This window comes from Suricata suricatta, chromosome 1 (genome assembly GCF_006229205.1).
Source record: "Suricata suricatta isolate VVHF042 chromosome 1, meerkat_22Aug2017_6uvM2_HiC, whole genome shotgun sequence".
Lineage (NCBI taxonomy): Eukaryota > Metazoa > Chordata > Mammalia > Carnivora > Herpestidae > Suricata > Suricata suricatta.
Genome location: NC_043700.1, coordinates 72,639,392 through 72,667,115, shown reverse-complemented (window position 1 = coordinate 72,667,115; position 27,724 = coordinate 72,639,392). Strand labels below are relative to the sequence as shown.

The following is a 27,724-nucleotide window of genomic DNA, read 5'->3' as shown; positions in this document are numbered from 1 at the left end:
GTTTCCGTTCCTTGGTTACTCATAAAAAAGGACCTGCTACTGCCAGATGGGGCAGTGGTGCTTGGTCACGTGACATTCTCAGCGGTGTCTCCATGGTCTTTTACATCACCTTCCCTCCTTGACCAATCTGGGCCTCATTAGGAAATATGCCCCCCATTCTCCCCACCCCTAAACATAATCACATGTTTTTGAACCAGTTAGTAATTATAGAAGATAATCTTGAAAGAGCCCAGATGCTGTCATCCATTTAGGCTTTATTGAGGAGGATCTCACTAACATGCAGTGTGTAGGCACTTCCTTTGTGCTTTCTCAGCATCATAGTTGCTGATGGAAGCATAAATGCTCATTAGCATTTTAAGAGATTTTAATAAAAATTGTTAGTTTGACAATAGGAATGGGACAGGTTTAATCAGGAACACCATATTTTAATCTCTCTGGTGCCAATTCCATCCTTGCTTTCAATAAGAGAATAATTCTTACAAGGGACAGGGAAATACAGAAATTGTGCCTGGGAAACTGTGAATTTTGTAGCCCTAGCCTCATCCCCTGCATTTTCATTGCTCTTTGTCTGCATGTCTCTCAGGGCACTGGGAATTCTTTGCTTTATGCTTCACAAAAGACACTTCACATTTGCCAGGGATCTGTCCAGGGATCTTAGCGAATACCCAGCTTTTCTTGTACCCTTGGAGTACCAAGCTTCATTACTGGGCGGGGGGAGGTGTCAAGTGAACTTAATCACTAGCTGTGTGATTCAAGCATTTCAGAGTCGGGATTCATGCCTTAGCAAAATGGCTCCCTCTCACAGGTGTTCAGAGTCGTTTGTAATCATCAGAACCTTAGGAACCATTTCTTGGAATGAAGAGGTTTCTCGGAAAGGTTTTCAACATGCACACATGTCTCCTCATAAGATGGTAAACTTCTGGGCGGTAATGATCGTGTCCCTTCATCTTTACATCCTCTAACAGCCCAGCATAGATTATTGCTGAGAGAGGAAAGGAAAGCTGTTGCTGTGTCACATCATGTCCCTGTCTGTTCAGCTGTGCTGTAATGAAATGATGCCCCTTCATGTTTTCATTTTCTAAGCTTTATTTTCAAAGAAAGGAACATTATTTGGATAGGTAATTAGATATGTCACTCCTGTGAACTCTGAGGAAACTTTTGTTTTTGTTTTGGTAAAAGCTTTAGGCTTAGCACTTAAATCATTTCATCTTGAGAGTTTTGAAAAATCCTCTCTTGCCATTATTATTTGCTAAGAAAGCTGCACCTCCTGGTGATTTAGTGAGACCTTTGTCAGGTACTCCTGAAAATAGCATTTCACTGGGCCCCCCCCCCTCACCACAGGCCCCTTCCCCTGCTCGGGCTTCAGCCCCGGCCCTGCTCTCTGTCAGTCCCTAGGGAGCCAGTTCCCACACTGCTCTATCTCCTGGTCTCTTTTCTTGCTCTGTGCGGCCTCTGAATCCCAACATAAACCATGTTTGTAATTGCTGGACTGTACAGGGATTCAGGATAGGTCAGACTTGCAGGTGGGAGAGGTTAATCAAAACAAACACGGGGGACGTTACAGTGGTTCACAGGAACTCAGTAAACACTCTGACGAGTCACCCATCCATGTAAACATATACATGGAGGTAAAAATGCCTGCATTTTAGTCCCTTCCAAGACTTCCCTCTTAGAGAAGGCTTGAGTTAGAACACATCAGCTTGCAGTGAACTAAAATGTACTCAAATTAGGGACTCAAGAAAGGGATGTGTTACACGAAAGCCATCTGCTTCCAGGAGAGCTGAGCAAGCAGGCAGGCGTGGGGGAAGGCAGGGGCAAAGGCAGTTCTGAGGACCTCAGCACTGGGTGTGAGGCCTTCCCAAGGCTCAGTGTGTCGGGAAGAGAGATGGTCCCTGCTCAGCACCCAGGCCTGACGCAGCTAGCTGTGGCCTGAGAGTGTGGGGCTGCCCCATCCTGCAGAGAAGATGGTCACTGTCCCCTGCTGGTTCCAGGTGTAACAGTCCACCTCCACCATCAGTGTAATGCAGGACTGAGCAGTGATCAGAAGGGACCTTTCCAGGGTACATGGATGTCTTCGTCGGTGATGTGTCTGACTCTTGATTTTGTCTCAGGTCATGATTTCATGGTTTGTGAATTCAAGCTTCACATCAGGCTCTGCACTGCAAGTGTGGAGCCTGCTTGGGATCCTCTCCCCCTCTCTCTCTGCCCCTCTCCCACTTGTGCTGTCTTTGTTTCTCTCAAAATAAATAAACTTTATTTATTTAAAAAAATTTTAGTGTTTATTTTTGAGAGAGAGAGTGTGAGCAGGGAGGGGCAGAGAGAGAGGGAGGCACAGAATCTGAAGCAAGCTTCAGGTTCCGAGCTGTTGGCGCAGAGCCCAATGCAGGGCTCAAACTCATAGAGCACAAGATCATGACCTGAACCGAAGTTGGACGCTTAACTGAGTCACCCAGGAGTCCCAATAAATAAACTGTAAAAAATAAAAAGGGATCTTTCCTTTTATTTTAAAAATAAAGGGATCTTTATTTTTTGAAATATGCTTTCTCCAAAATGGCATTCTTCTTGTCTTTATTCCATTAAGAATTTGGCTGATACAAATTTTTAAAGTTTTTAAAGTGTTTATTCATTTTTGAGAGAGAGAGAGAGTGTGAGCAAGCAAGTTGAGGAGGGGCAGAGAGAGAAAGAGGGAGACACAGAATCTGGAGTAGGCTCCAGGCTCTGAGCTGTCAGTACAGATCCTGACATGAGGCTTGAACTCACGAACCATGAGATCACGACCTGAACTGAAGCTGGATGCTTAACCGATTGAGCCACCCAGGTGCCCCTGGCTGATATGAATTTAATTTGTATATCTTATTTCGTTGACTGACCATTTTCAGTCTAGGATTGGTTAGTTTAGAAGAGAAACAAATTTGGAATGAATTTTATAGCATAAGAGCTCTTGTAGCTATTGCACATCCAATAGTTGGAAAACATTTTTCAGTTACTAGATTCCAGGCTCTATGCTAGATATTTTAAGGAAAAGTATACTAAAAACCAATATTGACTTAGTGTTACATGTCAGTAGGTTGACATGCTAAATGAGTTTACATGTATGAGCTAATTTAAATTTTCTTGCAAATCTTTGAGCTAGGAGCTGCTACTATCCCTATATTCAGAGTAGAAAATTAATATTTGGGAAGCTTAAGGAACTTGAAAAAGATTGAGTTAATGTATAAAATGCATGAAAAAAAATGGTGAAAAACAAACTGGATAGGTAGGCAGGGAGACAAATCATGGGGTTATTCTCTTGGTTATAAAGACTCACTGAGGTTTTGGATCCTAGGGGTTGTGTCAGAACTATGCTCACAGAAGTTCACTGGCAAAACTGTGTGGAATGGCCGAAACTGAAAGTAACTAAAGAGGCTTTTGATGAGGCTCCAAGAGAAGCCAGAGAAGGACCAGGACCAGTGTGGTAGCTGTGGAAACAGAACTGACTAAAGAACCTTGTAATTTTCTTTTCAGCTTCCCTTTAAGTCCCCTCTCTGGACTTTAGTTTTAAACAATTTACCTTTTAAACATTTTAGCATAGACTACTGCTGATTCTGGCATTGCTTTTAATTTCAGCACAGGACAAAAAATGGGACAAAACAAAAAGGCTAACATTTGAAAAACTTAGTCTTTCGGGGCGCCTGGGTGGCTCAATCAGTTAAGTGTCTGACTTCGGCTCAAGTCATGATCTCACATTTGTGGGTTTGAGCCCTGTGTTGGGCTCTGTGCCGACAGCTCAGAGCCTGGAGCCTGCTTCAGATCCTGTGTCTCCCTCTCTCTGCCCCTCCCCCACTCACACTGTGTGTCTCTCACAAAAAGCAAAAAACAAACAAACAAAACCTTTGTCCTCCTTGTACCTTGTGAGAAACAAAATGAGCTCCAAGGAGTCATGGAGTGTGAGGTGTGACTTGACTGTAGCATTTTCCTTAAGGGTGTCCTGAAAGGGACCCTGCATGTACACACATTGCTACCTGTATTCTCCATGTCAGGGTGAAGGAGACAACTTGTGAGAAACATGTTTGCCACTCAGGACAGGAGCTGACTGGTTGTCTCTCAGAACTGCCTTCCTTGGCCTCATGTTTCCCAACAGGACATGCTACTGCTGTCCATACAAGGTGTTGGCTACATAGGGTCTGAGAAACAGACCAGTTTTTAATGCGTTTTACTCTTGAGACTCCTATCTTACTCCAGAAGGCCTTCTGGATGATCCTACTCAAAGCAATGTGTATCAGTCAGTATTGGGCTTTCCTGTGTTTTGAACCAAATTCAGTCTCTATGAGGTTCTTGCTTAATCCAGAGGAAGAGAGTGGATGGACCTTGTGTTGTTTGTGCTTTTGATCAGCAAGTATTAATTCAGGATTGTATGTATCGGGCACTGTGCTGCATATGGGAGATGCCGCGTGAGTAAGGCACAGCCATTATGGGACAGAGGTACCAGGATAGTTTGGTACCAGGATAGAGGCAAGCAGATAACCACAGCAGTACAAAAGATGTTGAAGAGACTTCTCAGTACTTGGCAAGTCCTTTGACCTTGGAAGCTCCTGAATGGAATCATTAAAGAAAGACAAAGTTCAAAGAGGAAAATTTAGGCTTAAAAGCCTAAGCGCTCTTGGGGATAAAGAAAAAAATTCCCTAAGCATACATAATAATAAACTTGATATGAATAATAGTAGTTTTTCTTTTTTTCTTTCTTAAGTTTTCCTTATTTTGAGAGAAAGTTCCCATGAGCTGGGGAGGGGCAGAGAGAGAGAGAAAATCCCAAGCAGGCTCTGGGCTGTCAGTATAGAGCCTGACGTGGGGCATGAACCCACGGACCCATCAGATCATGACCTGAGCTTAACTGACTGAGCTGCCCAGGTGCCCCTAATATGAGTTTTTCAGTTCTTCTAAGAATTACAGATATTTTTGTGACTGGAGTTGGAACCTATCTTTTAATTTTATTTTTTATTTCCCTCTAGTTCCTAGTAGTAAAAGTTTTTAAAATGCTTAGGAGGAATCTTTGCTGTCTTGGGGTCAGTAAAGAAGAGGGTTGGGCCAGGGCTACATTCTGGATCCTGAAGCCACAAGAGGGTGTGGAAGGTGGTGCAGTCCTGGGCATGGGGCTAGAGTTTGGTGAAGGGCTCCACCTTAGGACTCCCCTGGGGGCAGCCACAGGGTGGTGGTGGGGTCTGGGGACTCAGTGCTGACATTTCTGGGAGTTGCCTATAGTTCCTTGTTCCGCTGTGGTGCCATGATAGTTTAGTTTATTCTGTTGAGGTCAAAAGTAAAACAGTACCAAAGAGAGTAACATACCATCAGTTTCCTGCCATCCAATCTGATCTGAAAATACTGTAAGGAAGAAATATGTTAATAGTATATATAGGGAAGAGATGAGGAGAAAGGGATGCCTCCTCTCTTTTTGTATCATTATATTTTTGCACAATATAAGCATCTTCTATTCTTTAAGGGTTTGCTAGCTGAAGATTTGTAAATTTATCCTGATAAGTAATGGTCACTCTCTTCTTTCAGCAGATTTCTGCACACGGCAGATCTTCTTCCAATGTAAATGGTGGACCTGAAATTGGTCGTTGCATGAGTCCTGAAGGTAGTCCTCAATCTGATGATTACTTTTATATAGGAGGTCATCCATGTGAACTTGGTGGCCACCCAGAACCCACTTGTGCTAAATTATGATCTTCCTAAACAGGGATGTAATCATGTCACCAATTAGCCTATTGAGCTGTAGTGGGTGGGAGTCACTATAAGATATATTAAGTTTCCTTGTTTTTAATTAAGCTAACCCAATTTCAGATTTTACACTTGGGCTTCCTTATTTTTTTCCTTACTGGCAATCTGCTCACAAGTCCTACACGTGGACTCAAGTAGGTAGCAAAAGTAGGTTTCCTCATTGGTTGTCTGCTATGTGCTGGGCATTTGGGGATGCATTGTAAAAGCAGTCATTTTAACCACTTTGTCCTCCTGCCTCTCCCCCTACACCTTTTTGAGAAGACTTAGAGCCAGGAGTTAGCTTTCACAGGTACCCTAGTTGGCTAGAATTTTCTTTACTAGAAAATCCTGAGGAGAAATCTTAAAAATTTCTAAGATTAAACCACCACCATCATCCCTGTCCCCTTTTTTGAGTGTTAACAAAAAAGTTTACAAAGCTTAGGTTAAACTTCCTTTTACTTATTTCAGCAGATGTTTGGGGGATTTGTTAGGTGTATTATGTTTGTTCTGAATTCCCCAACAAGGTCAAAAGTAAATTGGTGATTCAGGTGTTCTCTTCAGAAAATATGCTTAGAAATTTTCTTATGGTTCACTGTAGATTACTTTTGAATGCACTGCAATTTATTATTGTCCGGATATATAGGAATCTAGATGAAATGCTGATGTGTTTGCTAGACTTTTGCATTTATCCTTTTGTGCAGGTGTGAATGGAAACAGGTGCTCTGAATCATCTACTCTTCTTGAGAAATACAAAATTGGGAAGGTTATTGGTGATGGGAATTTTGCAGTAGTCAAGGAATGCATGGACAGGTGAGTGCATAGTGAGGAAAATAATTTGTTCACCTACACATACTTTCTTTCTTGGAGTTTATTGTTATCTGAATAAGTGAATAAAACACCTTCCTGAGAAGACTCTTTTCCCCCCTTCCTGAAAAAGTCTACTGTTAGGACTAGTGGCTTTGTAAGCCCATAGGCAGTTTGACCAGGAAAAAATATAGATATACACACAGAATATAAACTTGCTTTGTATGCAGTTGGAGTGAGGGATTTATCAGGTCTTATCCATGAGCCAGAGAGGAATAGGGAAGAATAAGATTCACTAGACAAAAAATCTATAGCACGTACCAGTTTTAGGCACTGTTCTGAGTGCTATGCCTGTATTATCAACCCGTTTAACCCCCACATTAGCCCCCTGTTAATATGTAGTTGCTTATACTAGTAGCTCAGGATACATGAGCTCTGACTTTATATAATGATCAGAGTCAGCCAACTTTTGCCTATATGAAAATTATATTTTTGCTTATTTAACTTCATTTTGTTTAAGGTCTTAAATTCTCAAATGGTAAGAAATCCATTCTTTTAAATTCCAGGCCTTTTGTAAACAATTTAAAAACTGAAAAAGACCCAGATTAGAGTCTTTGTGTTTATAGGCCAATGTCGGACCTTTTCTAAGTGCTAATTTTTATTATTTGTGGGGAATCTTCCAGAACGTTGTAACTACAGCTTTTCCATTTCGCCAGTCTCCAGTCAAGCATCAGGGTCCCTTGTAGAGGACACTCCCCTGCCCTCTGTTACTTGACTTCGCCCTGGGGCGTAGCTTGTCTCCAGTAACAAATCAAGCAGGTAAAATAGGACCTCTGAAGACTCATTAGAAATGAGTCTGCCCCCGCACCATGACCATCACCTCCTTCCCTCCCTCCCCCTCCCCCTTCAGTCCATGGTTCGTTTTCAGTATTCAGTAGTCTCTCATGATTTGTGTCCCTCAGTGGTGGGGGGCACTTGTGCGGAGAAGCACTGGGTGTTATATGAAATTTGAAAATAAACTATTAAAAAACCACAAATATATGTTATAGACACATTAAAAAAAAAAAAGAAATCTGAGTCTGGAGTACCTGGTGGCTCAGTTGGTTAAGCCTCTGAACCTTGATTTCAGCTCAGGTCATGATCTCATGGTTCCTGAGTTAGAACCCCACAATCCCTGCTTGGATTCTCTTTTTTCCCCTCTGTCTTTGCCCCTCCGCTGCACATGCTCTCGAGTGCACTCTCACTTGCTCGCTCTCTCTCAAACTAAATAAAATATTAAAAAAAGAAACCTGAGTCCGGGTTTGGTTTATGTTATGGAGAAGTAATTTAAATGAAAGTTATTCTTTTAAGGGCCACGTCATCAGTGTGTACTATGACTATGTGGCAAAACCAGCTGTACTTTAGAGAACTAATATATTCCAAGAATACTGCTGTGTTCTTTCTTCGAGTGTTTTCCTATTCAACAAGAAATTTTTTAGCACGTTCAGATTAAATTATGTTAAAGGCGATTAAAAGTTAAATAACAACATCAACATTTGTGTGTCCAAGTAAATGATCGTTCTCTTTACTACCAGATATAAGCATTTAACGGTATGGATAAAATGGCACCAGATGAGGTTTTTGCTGAGAAATATATATTGAAAGTCTAGGGCTTTTTAATCACTGATAGATTAATGTAAAGATATATTGATAATAGAAAGTTTTCAGTTACTTTGATTCATTTTTCTTAATTTTATTCTGCCTCCTAAGAGAACTATTTTGAGACTTTAGTATGGAAAAAGTTTCTTGTCCAGCTCTGATACAACATAAGTACTTTTAATATGTGAATTATTTAATAATATTATAATTATTAATATTTATAAAAGAAAATTGACAGGGTGGCTTTGGATTTTTTTTTCTTTTGTGGGTACCTGTCTTCCTGTCTCCACTCAACATTGCTCCTGATGTGCAGAGGAGGAAGCTAGTCCTTCTTCTCTGAGTTTGTGCTGTAGAGGAAAGTCAGGAATGATTGTACCTTTGATTTGTGTCTTTAAATTGCTTTTCTCTGATTGTTTCATAGATCCACTGGAAAGGAATTTGCCCTGAAGATTATAGACAAAGCCAAGTGTTGTGGAAAGGTACGGTATACATAAACATTGTGTGAAAGAAACCAAGAAACCTTGGTGAGGTGTTTGCTGGAATGTATGTGGACGATGACAAGGCCTTAACAGGAATAGGCTACTGATCAAAATGGGGGAAACACGGTTTTTTGGTTTTTTTTGTTTTTTTTTTTGGTCCTGTCATTTAAAAAAAAAACTTTAATCCTAAAACAGCAAATTGAGTTCATGTGGTCCTAGCTATTGAAAATGTAAGTTCTCTTCTTTGGGAGATGCCTATTTCCAAACCTAGCAGTGCTCAAAAGATGTATCAAGAACCGTGATGAATCTAAGACTTTACCTTGCTTTCAAACTAAGATATTAGCCTGCTAGCTTTATGGATTCTGGCAGAAGACTTTATTACTCATGGTACAAGAGGTGGCTTTGGTTCCCCTTAGCCCCCAAGTCCTGCAGAAGGGATGTGGAAGGGCCATGACAGTTGCTGTGCGCACAGGATGTTTTGATCACAGTTCAGGGTCCTCAAGCTTGGTAAATCCCCAGTCTTATGAAGGAGCTCCTAGAAAACCTGTCCAAATCTTGCCCCCGGGGAGAACTTTATTTTTATTATCATGGACAGGAACCAAACCTGTCCTCTAACCCAGAGGGAGACCCTAATTCTACCCTTGGGAAGCTAGTTTGTCACAAAGCTGATGAAGTTGTGCAGAAACACTATGAAGAATTTTCCTCCTTGCCCCCCTACACCACATGAACTTTTTCCTTCTGTCCCACTCTTGAGCTGGACTGGGAAAGATCAAATGATGAAATGCTGCTGGTGTGTTGCCAAGTTAATTATGTTCAAAAAATTAAGTATTCTGTAACAGGGATGACAAAGACCTTTTTAGATTACTTTCTGGTAACAGCATTTAAGAGAACAAGGCTCTAGAACACAGTGTCCAGCACATGTTGCTATCTGAAATGTGGCAAGTCTGAACTGAAATGTCGATGAAAAATATACAGTATATTTTTGAAGACTTAGAAAAAGAATGTGGTGCCTCATTAATACCTTCTGTATTTGATTTCATGTTGAAACAATAATACTTTGGATATATTGAGTTACATAAGTTATTAGTTTTACCTGTTGCCTTTTAATTTCTTAATGGAGATATGAGAAAATTTAGATTTGTATGTGTGGATCACATTATATTTATGTTGAACAGTGCTGTTCTAGTGCCAGATTATATACAGATTAGTCTTGGTTCTGCTTCTTTTTGTTATATTGTTTTGAAAAAGTTACTTAACCTCTAAAATGTAGTTGTTAATAATATCTAAGAAAAAATGTTACCATGATTATTAACTGAATTAAGGTATGGAAAACAGGAAGGAAGTATCAGTATATAACAATTTAACACATGTTAACTGTTAACATTAATAGGCCACAGGAATTCAGAATTTATAATTAGAATTTGAAGTGGTCGTAGTGATGTTGTATTTATGGAACTCCTAAACTTGTCTTCATTGGATTTTATAAAATTGTGTATTTTTAACAAAAAAATTAAAATATTATTATGGAGAAATTTCAGAAAGGCAAAAGGCACATTTGTCTTATCTCTCTCTCTTTTTTTTTTTTTTGGTAACCACACTGTGATATCTTAGGAAGTTGAGACTATGCAAAATGCACCACTTTTCTTTGAAGAATACGGATTTTTTTTACAGTTAATTTTCTTTAATTCTGTGTGCTTTTACTTGTTCTAACACTATTATTAAGTTTTTAACTGCAAAGCCTTTTCCCCAGATTTAAGTGTTGTTCTTTCTCGTCATAATTTTGGGAGCCCAGTTCTAAACAACTGTATTAATTCAAAAAGTAAAAAAAAAAATTGCTATGGTCAGGATATTGTTTATCTGATTAAACTTTAAGCAGCTGTTTTAGTAGTTGAGAAAAAAAACTATATGCAAAAACGTTTACTCTGGTGCACTAAGTGCTGAGGCAAATATTTGGTCACTTTAAACATTTAAATCTGTTTTTCCTTGTTATTGAATATCATTCTATATTTATTTTGAGAGAGAGGCAGAGAGAGCAAGAGCGTGAGAATCCCTAGCAGGCTCTCTGCTGTCAGTGCAGACCCCGATATGGAGCTCGATCGTACGAACCTGAGCCCAAATCAAGAAATCATATGCTTAACCGACTGAGCCATCCAGGCACCTCTCAAATTATAATTTTAAAATTTGATTTGTCCCAAATAAGTTGATGTTCCCATTAAATACTATTTTTAGGAAAAATTGGCACAGATAATTTGTTATTAAAAACAAAGTTTTGGGGCAGTGTAGTGGAATTAGCTACTGTTCTGTGGTATTGTCGGTTACCTCTGCTTTGTGGGTTGTACACAGAAAAATTAATAATGCTGAAAATGATATTTTCATAGAAAATACATTTTACTAAAATGTATTATCTATCCAGGCTTGGGCATATACGAATTTTACGCATTACCTTTAACGACTTGCTCAACAAGAAACAATATACACCAGTTTCACTGATAAAAAGAGATTCAGATTAAATAGTTTCCCAAAAGTCACACAGAGGCAGAACAGTGACTGGAATTTTGTGCTAGTTGGTTCCATGGCCTAGACGTTAGCCAGTCTGCCATGTTCCCTATCCAAGTTCAGTTCATTCAGTTGTTCATGTAATAAGAACCTGGGAAAAGTGTTTTTAACCTTTCTGGCCTTCTGTTTGCTTTTCTATAATTTACATATACATTATTAGATTAGTTGGTTGGCTCATTTTTCTAAAATTAAATGTGTGCGCAAGAAACTGCTAGGAAGAGGGAAATTTTATGTATATGTTTTATATATATATATATATATATGTAAATTAATACCAGTTCTGTAGAAAATATAAGGGGAGCTTGGAGGTAGCACATAAGAAAGAAGTTAGGTGATTGGTGAAGAAGCCATAGAGCAAGCATTGGAGCTGGCCCTCGAGCAGTGAGTAGGATTTCAGTAGGCAGTAAAGAGAGCAAAGGTTTCCAGGTGTCCAGCAGGGCCTGAGCAAAGGCACAGAGGATGGAAAGCATGTTAGGTGCTTCTAAGTGGGAAATTATTGCAAGCTGTGCTGTGGGATCAGATTTATGGAGGCTGTTGAGAAAGCTGTGATGTTTGTAAATTTAAGAATTCTTTCATATCTAATTTTCTAAATAATATTCATTCTAAATGATTATTTATTAAATTTGCACAGGGCACAAAGCTCTGAGCTTTCTGTTATGGTGCTTAGAAGTGATGCATCCTTCACTTCCTATAGTTATGTATTCATTATCTACATGTAATGGAACCAAGCACAGTGTAAACCCAAATGTATATTGTATTAGCTTCCTAAGGCTCTTGGAATAAATTTATTCCACAAACTTGATGGCTTATAACATCAGGAATTTATTCTCTCTCAGTTCTGGAAGCCAGAAGTGTGAAATCCATACTTCTCTGGAGTTCCGGAGGAGAATCTGTTCTTTGACTCTGAGGAGCTTCTGATGGCTGATCGCATTCCTTGGCTTGTGGCCAAATCACTCCACCCTCTGCCTCTTCACCTCACTTTCTCTTCGTGTTTATTTTTCCTCTTTTGTTTGTGAAGTCTCCCTCTGCCTTCATTCATAAGGACAATTGTGATGGTACCTAGATAATCCAGAGTTATCGCCTCATTGCCGAATCCTTAATCACATCTGCAAAAACCCTTTCTCCAAATAAGGTGCTATTTACAAGTTCCAGGGGTTAGGCCTTGGTGTCTTTGGGTGGCCATCATTCAGTACACTCCATACATCTACCATGGAAATCCTATGGGATGATTTGAACTTTTTCTTTCTCTTACTGTATTATCCTCAGCAGTACTCATTAAGCAATGTGGATACCAGCTGGAAAGGCACTCTTGGCCAAGAGCAATGTGTGGTGTGCTTACTCATTCGGCACTTCACAACTATACTGTTTGCTGGAGAGCAGGGTGAACAGAAGCCTCCAGACAGCAGGGTGAGAGCAACAGTTGGAACAAGCACAGGGGGCATTGAGGGAAGTAAGAAGGGTGCCTAATCCAGCCGTAGTTGAGCAGGCGAGGCTATTCAGAGGAGGTGAGGTCTAATTTGGACCTGAGGAAAACATCCGAGTTCCCCCAAGGAGTGGAGGGGGGTGGGAATTCCAGACAGGGAAAACCTGTGCAAATTTCTGGAGGTCCAGGTGAGAGATTGGTAATAGGGATAGAGGTGAGTGAATGGAGTCAGAGGCTTTTGAGGTCTCCTGGCAGGGATTGGAGATTGACGGGCTGTGCTAGCAGATGAGAGGAAGGACTTGGGATCCCTGTCTGACTTGGGCAGCCAGGTTCATTCAGTGAGACAGAAGGCACAGGAGGAAAGGTCTGCTTTGTGGGGCGGAGTGGGTGGAGACAAGATGATGAGTCTGGTTTGGTGGAGTTGTTTATTTCCTAATCCATTTCTCTCTCCACCCCTCTCCCTTTGTACATTAAAAACCACCACAGCCAAAGATAAGGTGGTATCCTTTGCCGAGTTAGCAGTTTTCTTTGTTATTTACTCTCAGAACCATGGAACACTGCCATGAAATGATTCATATGTAAATTATTTGGAGTTAGAATCCTGAATCACTTAACATGAATAATGGTAGATGGCTGAATAATGTAAGTTCACTGCAGTTCAAGGTAAAAGTGACATTCATATTGTATTCGGAGATTTTTTCCCCTGACAAATGTAATCTATAGAGTTTACATATTAGAAAGAAAGATTACATGTGGGTTGCCTAAGAAATAGGAAGTTGACATTTGGAAAGATTTTTATGGACTACTTTTGTTTTGCTTCCCATGATGATTAAATCAGTTTAAAAAGTGGATTGTTCCTTCCTAGACAATTTTACAGTCATAGTTCAGAGGTTGGGAGACAGAGCCTAACATCTTCCACATTCCAACAGAAACATTCACTGTGTGTTTAGAATACAACCATTGTTGGGGAGAGTACACTCAGCGGTGGAGAAAATGCTGCAGGATTTGCTCCGTATTTCCAACGTAACACTGTCGGTGGTCGTGGGGGAGGTTCCATGGTACTGAAAGTTCCCAAGAAGACTTCCTCTTGAGCCCTTTATTGAAAAAGATAACTTTTGAAAGATGTAGTCTCCTTAGGTGGTAGACATCTTATTTTAACTCCAATTTGAGAAAGCTCCTGGGGCACTGGTAATGGGGATTATTTTACATATGTCACTCTAAATTAGCATCACTAACAGAGCCCCTGAATAGAGGTAAATTTATGGCCTCTTCCAACTTCAGAGGAGAACTGAAGAGATAGATCCATTTAGCTTGAAAACAAAATGCCTCTTTTACTGCAGTGGTAGTAATTCCTGTCTTCTTGGCTTCACGTAGAGTGAATTAAGTGCATTTGCTCGCCTTTGCATGTTCACAAAGGTACATCAAACTCTGCTTATTAGTGCGATAAAGGACAAGCCTGGCCCAGATGATCCAAAGGCCTCGAAATAAGTGAACAAATGTGGAGTGTTTGCTGAGTCTTTGTTTCTGTGTCTACAAGGAGTTGGCTGTACAGCTGCCTCCCCTGGGAGGGACCAGGGCACTGTCTGCTGCTTTGTGCTGTGGCTCCGTAACCTAGACATTGGAGTTTGGAAACAGGCAGCCCTGTCCCCAGCCTCCCAGCTGTGGTGCTCTAGAGTCAGAGAGCCACTGTTCTTCCCAGAGATTTGGGAGCATTTGCTGAGTCCCAGGCTGGGCATAGACTTCCCACCCTGCTCATTGAGGGGTATACATTGTCTCTGCACAAAGCCTAGTGTGGTTCTGCCCTGACCCCACAACTCAATGTAATACCGCCTCTAGTTTCTCGTCAAGGAATCAAGTATTTTCAGCTTTGCAGCTGTCATTTTCACTTTGAAAAATTCCTACTTTTACTGAAGCATTCCTCTTTAAAAGGCTAGATATTGTGGGGCACCTGGGTGGCTCAATGGGTTGAGTGTCCAACTCTTGATCTCAGCTCAGGTCTTAATCTCGGGGTTGTGAGTTCAAGCCCCATGTTGGGCTCTGTGCTATGCTTGGAGCCTACTTAAAAAATAATAATAATTTAAAAAGAACAATAAAGGTGATGTTATGTAGTACAAAAAATGATGTCAGAAATATAGGTTTGCATTTCCTTCAAAAGGCTGTTCTAAGGATAAGTATTAAGACATTACACAAGTACTTTCTTTGCAGAGTGACTGACAAATAGTGACCAGATTCCTAGTAAATGTTGGTTCTTTTCCTCCTTATATTTAGCCTTTGCACTATCATTTGCCAACATGGACTGAGTGATTACTTGCACAAGCACAGGGTATTCAATGCTCAGGAAACGGTTCACATGTGTGGGAGCTAGCACACATTTTCTGTGGATGCTGTGCTTTTGTTATATTGTATACTTTATCTAGAGTCAGAGTATTTGAGGTGCTCAGAGTAAAATGGTACCTACACATGGATGTGTGAGGATAAGACAAGAACCTAAATGATATCTTGACCTAGAGATAATTATCTTAGTACTGCAGTGGACACTGCATCTGGTTCTGAGATTCATGGTGGCAAAGGCAAAAGGGATACGAGGAACATACACACATGTATGGATGTATATACATAGTGTGTATTTAGGTAGCAAATGATACCTCTAATCCAGTAGGTTTTAGGTATAGGTTACATTTGAAAACTTGAAATTTGTCAGAGGGCAGTTAGTTAATTTTACAGAGCATACTCTCAATTCAGATTAATCATTATTATAACTACTAAGGATCAACAAATGTATTATTGAGATGTTTTCATGCCTCATAATAAAGTAGAGCAGTAGTTGTTCATGATTCATGGTTGGTATACTGAGAATAATTTCTTAATGCTGTGGGTAAACATTTTTGCTACAGTTGATCCTGGCTGCGTGACTCACCAGGAGTGATAATCAGGTAGTATTTTCAGGGAAGTGGTCAGAAATGAAATGAGAACCATGGTCTCTGTGATATTCTGTTTCCTGATTTCTGAAATACAAGATAATAAGGGACATCCTTCTGGGGAATGATTCCACATCCAGCCATAGAGGAATAACTTTTTTTTTCTCATAAATTTCAACATGAAACTCAAATGCATATTAGTAACACTTTAAAAATAACAAAATAATTTAATGCTCAAGTTTTATTCCATACACAAATTTCCTTGTATACTTGATTTTAGTTTTGAGTGTTAATACTCAAATTAAAAAAATGGTTCCAGCTGAATCACAAAGCACAGTGCCGTGTGCCCAAGCTTTCGGTGTCACGACCTTTTAAGGTGTTGAAGAGATGAGAAGACAGTGTGTTTTATGTGCCAGGGCAGCACCATTGAGCCTTTTCAAGGGACGTTTTGAAGGATGTCAGTTCCTTTTTGTTGGTGACAATGACACGCACACTGGCTTGTCCTGTCCCTAAGGAAACCAGGGTTTGTTTTGTTTTGGAAGATGCTTCCCTTGGCATCCAGTCCACACTGTCTACCCTCCAGGATATAGAAATCAGGCAGACGGTTCTGTGGTTTCTGACCCACCTCTCTAACCCCCTCCTTTGACAGGAGCACCTGATTGAGAATGAAGTGTCAATCCTGCGCAGGGTGAAGCATCCAAATATCATCATGCTGGTTGAGGAGATGGAGACAGCTACTGAGCTCTTCCTGGTGATGGAACTGGTCAAAGTAAGAGGATGGAGAGATTTCAAGAGATTTCATGGGTGCCAAATCCCAAGACTTATCATATTCTTGAAGGACCTAATTGGAAAAATGTTTTTTGCTACCTTGAAACTTTCATCATTTATCATCATTTTTCATGGCACTTAAGTCATTTTTTTCATCTGCTCCAGGATGATGAACCTTCTTTGTTACCAGGATTGTCACTGTTGACATTTTGCTATGTTCTTTTTTATGTGTCCATTAGGGTGGGGATCTCTTTGATGCAATTACCTCTTCAACCAAGTACACCGAGAGAGACGGCAGTGCCATGGTGTACAACCTGGCCAGCGCCCTCCGCTATCTTCACGGCCTCAGCATCGTGCACAGGGACATCAAGCCAGAGAACCTCTTGGTACGTCATCTCTGCTTCTTTTTTGTTCCAGTTCATTCCTCTCTTCCTTTAAACTGCCATGATCTCATGCAAACAGTATCACTTCAGAGTCTCTCCAATCCTGCAATAGGGGACTGAGATGATTTAAATTAAAAGAATCAGCATGACTCAAGTCAGTGACCATAAAGTATTAATATAGTTCTTCAATTGATAGGTATGTCTGTATTTATTGTTTATCAGACATTAGGAAACATGTTTCCACTTATTTTTTTTAGTGTTTATGTGATTTAAGAGAGAGAGTGTGTAGGCAAGGGAGGGGCAGAGAGAGAGGAAGACAGAATCCCAAGCAGGCTCCACACTGACACACAGAGCTTCAACCCATGAACTGTGAGATTATGACCTGAGCTGAAACCAAGAGTTGGATGATGAACTGAGCTATCCAGGTGCCCCATGTTCTATTTATGTTTTGATTGATGGTGCTGACTAAAGAAAGGTGAGAAGCAAAATTACTTTATGAGGCAAAAATTTATGAGGCAAAAATTCTGAAGAATAAATCAGAGATAGAATCAGAAGCTTATAGGAGAAGTACAGTGTGACGGTTTGTTTACATGCAGAACAGAACTTTGGAAATAATTTAGTCCATTTATCACAGCTTTACAGATACAGAAATTGAGACTCATATGTGGACTTTTATTGCTTACAAGTCTTCCTTGTCCCACTGTTCCACAGAAGAAAGTTGATGGCACTTGGAGTGCTTCATAATCTGGTCCCAATTTACCTTTCCAGTCTCTTCTCCTGTTATTGACCCTTCTCCACTCATCTGGCCAGAGTGACACTCACCTTCATGTCATATTTAGCACACCTCCATGGTGGCCTTAATAAACCCAGTTTACTAATTGGGCCAATCTTTGTGTCCACATTGTAGAGGAATTTTAGAGAAGCTGATTAGGGACTTCTTCACATTTGCCCCTGAGCACACGAAAGACCTTTTTTCCCTCTATTTCTACCTTTCATGGCTGAGTATCATCCCATTACTGCTTACATGAGGGTATATGAGTATTTTATGTCATGATAATACAAACCTAGGTTTTCCTGTCCCCAGTCATTAAGATTAAGACTTAACTTTATCAACACCATTACATATCATTGCTTGTTTCCCTACTGGTCTACATTCGAAATGCCCTCTCTCCTAGCAATTGGTAAGCGTGTTCATCTTATAAGGCACTGAGCAAAAGGCATGTCTTCTTTGACATCATTCCTGACTCCCTGGACAGAGTCAGTCATGGCCACCTCTAGTTTCTGCTGTACATGCCCTGATGTGGTGAGTTTATCATGTGCTTGTCTGTCTCCTTCTGTAGGTAAGCACCATTAGGGGCAAGGTATATGTCTTAATTGTTTTTATATCATCAGTGCCTTGGACAGTTTCCAGGAAGCACATGGTGGTGTGGAGTAAATGGTTGTTGCCTGACCGTTGACAGTCACTTAGCTAGCTAGCAGTGGGCACTCACTCAAACACCGGTCTTTACAGCTTATCTCATACTTGTACTATACAAATAATTGTGGAAAGGAATACGCATTGATGTTTAGGCTTTGAAGCCATCATGAGGGTTTTCTGCTAATCCAGAGTATCCATTTTCCCCTTTTGGTGATATCATTTGATGATTTCTGACTATCCATTTAAAAGTATGTGAGAGTTTTACTTCCTGTCTTCTGCCTTGAAGAATTGTGTTCCATGTCTAGATTTTCCTGTTAGTAAAATAAATATCCTTTCTCTGTAAAATAGGGTGTGTCATGGGCTTGGTTTTATGATCTCTAAGGGGGACTGGGCCTCACGATAGAAGTGAGAATATGGTGTTCTCCCCTCAGAACTGTCTTCTCACCCACTGTGACCTTCCCATGTCTGTCAGGCCCAGGCTCTTCCACCATGTGACTGAGGTCAGCCAGGGGCTTCACAAGCAAAGGTGACAGGGCTTTCTCTGGCGGTGGCCAGACATAAATGCCACAGTATTATTAAGGATACCTCTTTCATTTCTCCCTGTTGTCCGTGGCCCACCTCACCCTGGAGGCTGCAAATACTGACGTTTTCTGAAAATATGAGCTGCAGGTCTCTAGGGACAATTGGTTTCTGTGGAACCACCTTTGGTGGAGCCATACTGCAGCTCTGAATGCCGAGGCCCTGTGAGGAAGGTGACTGAGGCATTAGCGAACTTGCCTGTAAACCAAGTGTGCATTTCCCTGCTCACTGATCCCACTCTCCCCTCCCATGTGTTCTCTTGTTTCCTCACAATGCATAGACTGCCTCAGAATCAAATATCTCATCACACATCCAAGGAAGATAATAGGATGAAGATTGGTGTCTCCCAAGATGACGCAAGCAGGAAATTGGAACCAAGTTCCTTGTCCAGTCTAACTTGCCCTAGATGAGTCTTTACCCTTCTTCAAGACCTGCACCAGCCCCACTACCCAGAAGGACAGAGAAGAAAGATTATAAAACTGATGTCTGGATGAGGCTAATGCATGCTAGAAAAGGGTCAGGCTTTGGAAACCTTAGCTGCACATAGCTAAATAAAATCTGTACCTGCCATCAAAAACTGAACTAGACCACTCTGCCGAGTCTGGATTGAGTCAGTAGGTCGGCATTGCCTAGGGTGAGAAAGTGCCATCGAGGCTCTAGACCTAAGCACACAGAGTGACCATCAGCCTCTCCCTACTCTAAAAACGAATTTCGTTTTTAAACAGCAGAGCATTCAGACATCTGATTTGCATCCCCTTCTCTGGTAGCAGTGTCATAATTTAAAACCCTGCCAGCAGAGATGTATGGGTTGGCGTGTCAGGGAGCACTGGGGTGGCCATTAATGCTGTGAGTTACAGCCTGGTGGTGCCCTGTCAGACTTAACTATGAGAGACCAGTGATAAATTCCGCTTTTCCGGGAGTTCTGGGGACTGAGAAGAGAAGAGGGCTGGTTTCTCCTATTTGAAGCCCTTCTAAATCATTATGTTGACATTTTATTTAGAGAACATGCAGCATTTACTCTGTACGTGGGATCTGCATGCCTCACATTTTTAACTTTTGCATTCCGAGTGCAACTTTTGACACAGCGGCTCTCAGCTTGTGGTGGGGCATTTGAACACCACAGGGCTAGAGTCCTCGCGGTTGTGATTGCGTAAATTCACTCAGAATCTGCGTGGGGGCGCAGGCTGCAGCCGGGGTTCCGCCAGGCTTACTGTCTCACTTTCAGATAGAATCTTTGCAGGATGGTGCAGTGGGGTGGGAATGATTTTGGTCGGAATTCCCACTTGGTGGCTACTAGTAACTTGAGTTCTCTGTGCCTCAGTTTCCTCATCTGTAAAACAGAGGTAACAGTTACTTTCCTAATCACCCAGGGAGGTGACTCGGAGGTCCAGGGAGCTAATGTGTGCGAAAATGTTGGCATCTCTAGAGTTCTGTGAGGATGTCAGTACCTAGGGAGAGAATTGAGCACATTGCCAGAACAAAAGGCCTTTCTCTGGGGTCCCTATGCATTTCTTCACCTCTTCAAATCAGGCTCTTAAAGCAAAGCCATATGTGTTTATCTGTCAATGTCATTCTCCTAAAGCATAGTACAATGTGTGTCTATAGGTGTAGATTTATAGATATTTTTTCCTGCTTTGAAGAGAATTTCCAGCTAAGATTTGAAATTTGCTCATATTATCTTTCATATATTTGCCTCTGTGTCTAGCGCTGGGGAGAAACGAATCAAATAAAATATTATTTCAGGCTTGTCTGCTCCTTATGACACTTCTCTTTAGATGTTTAGCCAAGGAGTGGCAGTCGCCCAGACATAATTCAGTAATTATAAACTGTTCAGTACCTTTCTATTTATGCTCCTGCATCTGACTCTGAATTCTTTATAGGGGATATGAGAAATGGGGCTTCAGGGACTTCTGAGTGTCCACAGCAACCCTCAGATACCCTTCGGCATCCCTAAATTGCATGTCAAAAGTAAACACGATTTTTTAAAACATGTACCTAATGAGTGTATTTTAAAGTTGTAAAAGCAAAATAACAATGACATTAATAAAATTTCTTTTTTTTACTTTCATGATATAGTCATTTAAAATTCTAATGTTGCTTAGAATGTTCTTATCACTGCAATTACTTAGGGAATTTCTGAAGTCTGGGTTTCAGTAAATGCATCATAAATTCTAAGTGTAATTCACTATATCGGATTGTTCTCGTTAATGTTTACATTAAACATAATGGATGGAAGGTCGTCCTTAGACCCTGGCATGACTGGAACCTGGTTTCTGTTGCTTTAGGCTAAATCATTAGTAGCTTTGACTATGCCTCTGCTGAGTTGTGGCTGACTCAGAAAGATGAATATCTGTGAGGGACTCAACAGCCTCACCATTACTCCCATGAAACTTGAAAGTCATAAAGATGTGTGCTGGGGACGTATATTGCGTGTGTAAGGGTAGAAGTAGTTATTAAATACTAAGGTGAAAAACATTCTTCTTCAACTGATGAGGGCATCACAGGTAAGGAAGGTATTTCAGTATCCTGCTTTTTAAATGGAGCCCTGAGGTTCTTGATGCTTTTTAATGATGTCTATATAAATCACTCCCCCTCACTGAATATCAGATTAATGGACATTGTGGTTAACATGCTTATCTTGAAAAAACATAATTTTCTAAATATTTCATCCTTTAGTAAGTAGTGGCTTGGGTGAGAAACTGGTTCAGTTCGTAGTAAAATGTGAGGAAAAGCAAACTAAATATGACTAAAATATAAAAATAAAGAAAGACATTACCTCAGTACAGATTAGTTCTCTGAAGTTACTTTTCTCTGAAATTCACTGTTTTTAGAATGGACATCCAAGAGATGGGGAGGTTAAAGATTACATAGTTAAATCTAAAAACCTTATATTTAGAATGTAATTTTCAGACTTTTATCCCCAATGGAGATTTTGCTTAAGTATAAAATGAATTTTCCTGATTATAGAACCAACACATGTTCTTTGTAAATATTTTGGAAGCTAGTGGAAAGTACAAAGAAGATAGCTAAAGTAATCCTTGGTGTTACCACATAGAAATAAACTGAACATTTGGGTGTATTATACTGAACGTATAATTTTGAATATTCTTCTTATGTAATATAGTGAATATTTTCCGTAGGGTTAATACTTATTTGAAATGTGCTTATTAGTGCCTGTACAGTATTTTATTATAGGAGTGTTCTGTGATTTATGAAGTCATTGTCCTGCTAGCCATTTATGTTCCTTCCAGTTTTAAAAAATGTAGATAAATTCTGAGATTAGTGGCTTTGCGTGTAACCTTTGGGTTCATCTGTATTCCCTTAGGGTTGGTTCTTAGAAGTAGATTTCCTGGATCAAGGCTTATAAATAATTTAAAGAAATTTACATGTTGCTGAAATGTTTTCTAGGAAGATTGCTTCCATTTAAGCAAAAAGCATTCACATCTTCACCAGCATTGTTAAACTGTTTCCCGTATGGTAATTATTTGATCTAATCAGCCAGTCCTGGGAAAAGGAAGGAATGTTCGTTGAGTCTTTATCTGAGCTTGGTCTCTTCATACCGACCCTATGAGTTCGGGACTCATCTTATCCCAGTTCACAGGTGAAGACACGTGCTCAGGGTGCCTTTCAAAGGTCACTCAACCAGAAAAGGAGTGGAGGTTATTTAGGTTCATTCAGGCTGTTTGAGCCCAAAGTTCATTTCTTTCCAAACTTCCAAAGTTTTCCCTTATGTAATATTTATAGTCATCACTGACTGATCAGAGAACAAGTCTTGATTTTATTTTCTAAACTAAACATGAAAGGGTTTTAGTGGACACTTAATAAACACCATTTCTGAGTCTCGCAAGTACTTCACACACAGGATGTGGTAAAGGTCCATTTCCTGCCGTGTAGGCCACACTGGGTAAGCAGCTGCCCACACCCCTAACTGCTGCGCCAGCGTGCACACACATTCATTATACTCTTAGATAAGGAGCTTTTTAAAAGAAGTTATTTATTTATTTTGAGAGAGAGAGAGAGAGCATCCCAAGTGGGCTCTGTACTGTCAGCACAGAGCCCAACGCAGGGCTCGAATTCACGAGCTGTGAGATCATGACCTGAGCCGAAGTCAGATGCTTAACCAGCTGAGCCACCCAGGCGCTCCAAGATTAGGAAGTTTTTACAAAGAGGGAAGATACTGTCTTCTGTATTTCACACAATCATGCAAAATCTCTAAAGAAAAGCCCTAGAGCTTTAGAGCATCAGAAGTAAATCATGGTGTTATTATCACAAGGTGAGATTTTTTTTAACTTATTAATAAATGTTGTTTCTACCTAATTCCAAGGGTGCCTTGGGAATCATTGAGAAAAGAAACTACTTCTGATTACTCGCTGGTTTCTGTTCCAGGTGTGTGAATATCCTGACGGGACCAAGTCCTTGAAACTGGGAGACTTTGGTCTGGCCACTGTGGTGGAAGGCCCTTTGTACACAGTCTGTGGCACACCAACTTACGTGGCTCCAGAAATAATTGCTGAAACTGGGTAAGACTCCGGGTGGCTTTGGTTCGTACTTGAACTTTCGTAGAGAAAGGTACGTTTTGCTGTCCCAGCGGTAGTGTATTCACACGCCTCCTGGGAAGGTGGAAGGTGAGAGAGACCATTACCTGCACTGTGACTTTGATCTCAGGAGCCCAGGTGTGTGCTTCTGTGTCCAAGAGCCAGAGGCCTGGACTTTTGTCCCAAGGCCCATCTTGGAAATAACGTCAACAGTCCCCAATACTGTGGTTAGCTCTGGAGAAGAGTAGATGCCCCCGTCCAAAGGGAAGTTAATTCCTCTGAGTGAAATGAGCAGTTTGACACTGAGGAAACCCTTTGTCATAACAAACAAAGGCAACTACTCCGTAATGTAGAGGGTCCCTGGGAGTAATAGCATTATTTCTTCCCTCCACCCACTTTGTTTTCCCAGCTATGGCCTGAAGGTGGACATTTGGGCAGCAGGTGTGATCACATACATACTTCTCTGTGGATTCCCACCATTCCGAAGGTCAGTGGCTCTTTGAGTAACAGTATCTGAATTGTAAACTCTCTTCTTTGGTCAGGAAGCAGACATTCTCATCCTAGCAATCAGGACCAGAAACTGGTCAATAAAAATGTCAGTTAACAATTACATAAACATACTTTTCACTTTTTTTCTTAAACGTATACATGGGTATTCCTTGACCACGCTTTTGGTGTGAGGCCAGGGCCTTTGGTTGTGGGCACTCTTCTGTAAAACACACCTCTTGTCCCATGCCTGCAGTATCCAATTCTCAGTCTTTGTCAAGGGAAATTAAAGTAAAAGATCCCTAGGAAGCAGTCTGATCCTTCTAGGTAAACAAACCTTTTCCAGTTCTTAATGGCCATTTCTCCTATTTAATTTGACAGCAGGTTTTTTTTTTTAACAACTCACTTTCCAAAGCTTTCAAACCTAGTTCTCATAGAAACAGTGAACCCCCCCTTTTTTAAAAAAAATAATTCTGTCTGTTCACATAATAGTTAATGAAGTAGAATTACAAATACTTTCAGCATAAATAGGCCTGGGAACAAACAGAGACTAACTCTTGGCAATCACGTATCTCACCTGGGGCAAGAGTGGGGTGCAGAGATGGCCACACACAGGTGTCAGAATGTGTGCCAGTGGGCACAGAGCACACCCAGGATCCCGGAAGTGTGTACTTGAGGGGATGCAGAGCTTTGGCCACAGCACCTCTTGTGATCTGTCCCATCTCCCTCTTTGCAGCAAATGAATGACTTGGAAGTAGAAGTTAATCTAATGACACAAGCTTGATTTTCTTATGCGTCTTCTTGACCTCTCTTTTCACTTTACTCCCTCTTTTTGTTCATCTTACAACTACTGTTGAGTGGCTGCTGTGTGCCAGATACCATTCTAGGTGGCAGGGATCAAATGGTAAAGCATAGTCTCTGATGTCATATTTATGATGTTGTATTTGGACAGTAAGTTCCATACGCTTAAGTCACCATCCCTCCCCCAAACATTTTATTTTAAAGCTTTCAAACCTACAGAAAAGTTGGAAGATATATCTTTTTTAAATGATCAAATTTCAGTTGATTTGAACAAGTTTTCTTTTACTGACATAATAGCAAACACAAGAGTGGCACAGAGATGTCAGTTTCTACTTTTGAGAGCCTGATGGGGTAAAGACACCCATCACCAGAATTTGATCAAGAAGAATAAATTGAGTATGAGGGTATGCTTATTTGAGGGCTAGAATTCGCAAAGTTTAAACGAGAGGTAGAGCATTTGAGTGGGAACTTGTCTTGTGGCTGGAATTGGGTTTCTGCAGGTGGGAAGCTCTTGCCATCTGTCAGTCAAATCATGATCTTCCTTCAAGGCCATTGCTTAGGGGGATTACACAGACTATAGGATTAGTGCGTTATTGGCCAGCTTTTGCTGAACTTCTCCAAATGTTATTGCTGTCAGGCAGTTCTGTGGATTGATTGGGCAGTTCATCTGATCTGGGCTGGCTAATTGGGGACTTAATGATTTAGTGTGGCATCACTCACATGCCTGGTAGTTAGCTTAGGGTCAGGTGGGACAACAGATAAGACTTAGTCAAGTCCCTTTCAGCATTTAGCGGACTAGCCTTGGTTTCACATGACAAGGGATACAGGATCGCCAAAAGCAGCCAGAGAGAGGGCAAGTTCCTTTGCTCAACCACTTTCCAAGTGTCCACTTGACTCACATTTACTGATTGATGTCCCATTGACCAAATGAAGTCAAATAGCTAAGCCTAGAATAAATGTGAGTGCAGATTAAGCAGGTATGTACATGGAGTAGAATAATTTGTGGCCATTTTTACAGTCCCATTGTGTTCTGGCTGGTTTTAGTGGTCACCTGTTTGGGGAACTAGTAAAGTGAAGGGGGTAGTTTTGTTGGCAGGTGATCCCGGGTCCCATCATAGCAGAGTTTCCCCTCCTTGGCTAACCTAAGTTGACATCAGTTGGAAAAGGGTTATCAGGGATCAGGTTAGAGCAGTGTGTGCTCACAACTCCCTCTAGTGTTTCCATGCCAGTGCAGTCTGTGGGGCTTTTAAATTTGAATTTGCTTTTTGCTTTTAACCAAAAGTGAGACTGAGACTCAGATCGAGCAGTATGTATCTATGGTGACTTGTTGCTTAGTGCATGGCAGGGTTTTTGTGGGAACTGGAGGTAAGTCTGGCTAATTAAAAGCAGTAAAGCTACCTGGCAAAAGCTGTTGACGTCTATGTTGTATTCAGAAGCTGGCCCTACAACCACGAGATTAGTTATTGCCTAAACAGGTCTGTTCTTGGGGCCACTGACAAAAAGTAATATTTGCATGATAATTTTGCTTTTCTGAAACATGTATTCATACCTCCCATAAGCTAAATGTTTAAATCTCATTTGTGAGGTAGCTTACAACATTGCAAGTTACCTCATCAGACCTTTAACAACTTGGCGTTGAAAAGAGGGAATGTGTTCAATTGTGCTCAAACTCTCCTGTTGTTTTCAAGGGTTTTCTCAATGTACATTTTTAAACTTACAGCACCTTGATCCGTGAGCTATATTGTTTTATGCCCTGACCCGTCTAAGCCCAAGTGTGTAAATAAATCCAGTGTGGATTTAATCAGAGTAGCTTTTACTACGTGACTACTTAGAAGGATAAATTAACTCTCTGTTCTTCTGCTGAGGGGCAGCTTGAAATGTTCAAAGCATTTGCGGTTCACAGCATGGATCCTTTAGGTGACTTCTAATTGCTGAGACCCCGTAGGCTTTTGTTTGTTGACTCAGGCTATTTTGCCAAGAACCTAAATAACTTGCTGCAGTTTCACTTCCAACTCTTTAGCTGTTTATGAACAAAATAAAAGTCCTGTATGTTAACAAAATATAAGCTATTTGCTATTCCAGGAAAAAAGGGGAAATGAATAATAGGAATGGCTAAAAAACAACGGTTCTGGAAATGGGTGATGTTTAACGTCTTTTTCTAACATTTTCTCCTGGAGAGTTGAGCTGAGTTCAGTCAGTAGGGGAATAATAGTGGGGGAAAAAAATCAGACCTAGAAAGAAACAGTTTGTGCAGGCTCATAGAAAAGCACTTTCCCAGAGGACAGTGGGGACCTCTTGCCTTACCCGGTTGTCTGGCTTGACTTTTGCTACTCACTCGATGTACCTCTAGACCCAGACTTCATGAACTGGCAGATGTCAACTCAGATGGGCTTGCTGAGATGTCGTGGATATTCACAAAAGCCCACAGATCCTGCCGGAATACCTCGGAGATGTTGCAAGAGTGGTTCCAGACCACCGCAATAAAGCAAACCACACTGTAAAGCAAGTCCAATGAAGTTTTTGGTTTCCCAGTGTATATAAAGGTTATATTCACACTCTACTGTAGACTTTTAAGTGTGCAGCAGCATTATGCCTAAAAAACAATGTGCATTCCTTAATTAGGAAATGCTTTATTTAAAAAAAATAGTAGAGGTCCCTGGCTGGCTCAGTAGATGGAGCATGCAACTCTTGACCTCAGGGTTGTAAGTTCAAGCCCCAGGATGGAGGCCTTCCAAAAAAAAAAAATAGTAAAGCAAAAAATACTTTATTGCTAAAAAATGCTACCTATCATTTGAGCTTCAGTCAGTTGTAATCAAGGATCACAGATCACCATAACTAATAGATTAATAATGAAACAGTTTGAAATACTGAAAGAATTCCCAAAATGAAACACAGAGATGCCAAGTGAGCAGATGCTGTTGGAAAATGGTACCAGTGGACTTGCTACCTGCAGCATTGCCGCAAACCTTCAAACCTTCACCTTGTTAAAAAAAAATGCAATTATCTGCAAAGTGCAGTAAAGGGAAGCACAAATAAAACGAGGTTTGCCTGTTCTCTTTTTCATTAAAAGTCTAGGGTAATCATATCACGCAGCCCCAGAATTTGTCCCCAGGCACTGTCCCAGATGACCTGTTTGTGTGGACACCACCCTTGCTCACTCAGAGGACAGTTAGCATAACTCGGCTTATGTCCAGAAGGCCA

At 40.8% G+C, this 27,724-nt stretch overlaps 1 protein-coding gene across 5 annotated transcripts in view; it reads left to right on the top strand.

Annotated features, from left to right (window-relative positions):
- Positions 1–27,724, top strand: part of DCLK2 (doublecortin like kinase 2) — a 153,364-nt gene that overhangs the window by 112,603 nt on the left and 13,037 nt on the right. For 3 of the 5 annotated variants that reach the window (XM_029940293.1, XM_029940278.1, XM_029940309.1), the window contains 7 exons: positions 5,539–5,614; positions 6,438–6,546; positions 8,600–8,657; positions 16,204–16,323; positions 16,562–16,708; positions 23,088–23,221; positions 23,646–23,723. In XM_029940293.1, the coding sequence (XP_029796153.1) occupies positions 5,539–5,614; positions 6,438–6,546; positions 8,600–8,657; positions 16,204–16,323; positions 16,562–16,708; positions 23,088–23,221; positions 23,646–23,723 (722 nt within the window). The remainder of the gene's footprint in view (positions 1–5,538; positions 5,615–6,437; positions 6,547–8,599; positions 8,658–16,203; positions 16,324–16,561; positions 16,709–23,087; positions 23,222–23,645; positions 23,724–27,724) is intronic. The other 2 variants (XM_029940299.1, XM_029940287.1) reach the window with 1 other exon arrangement.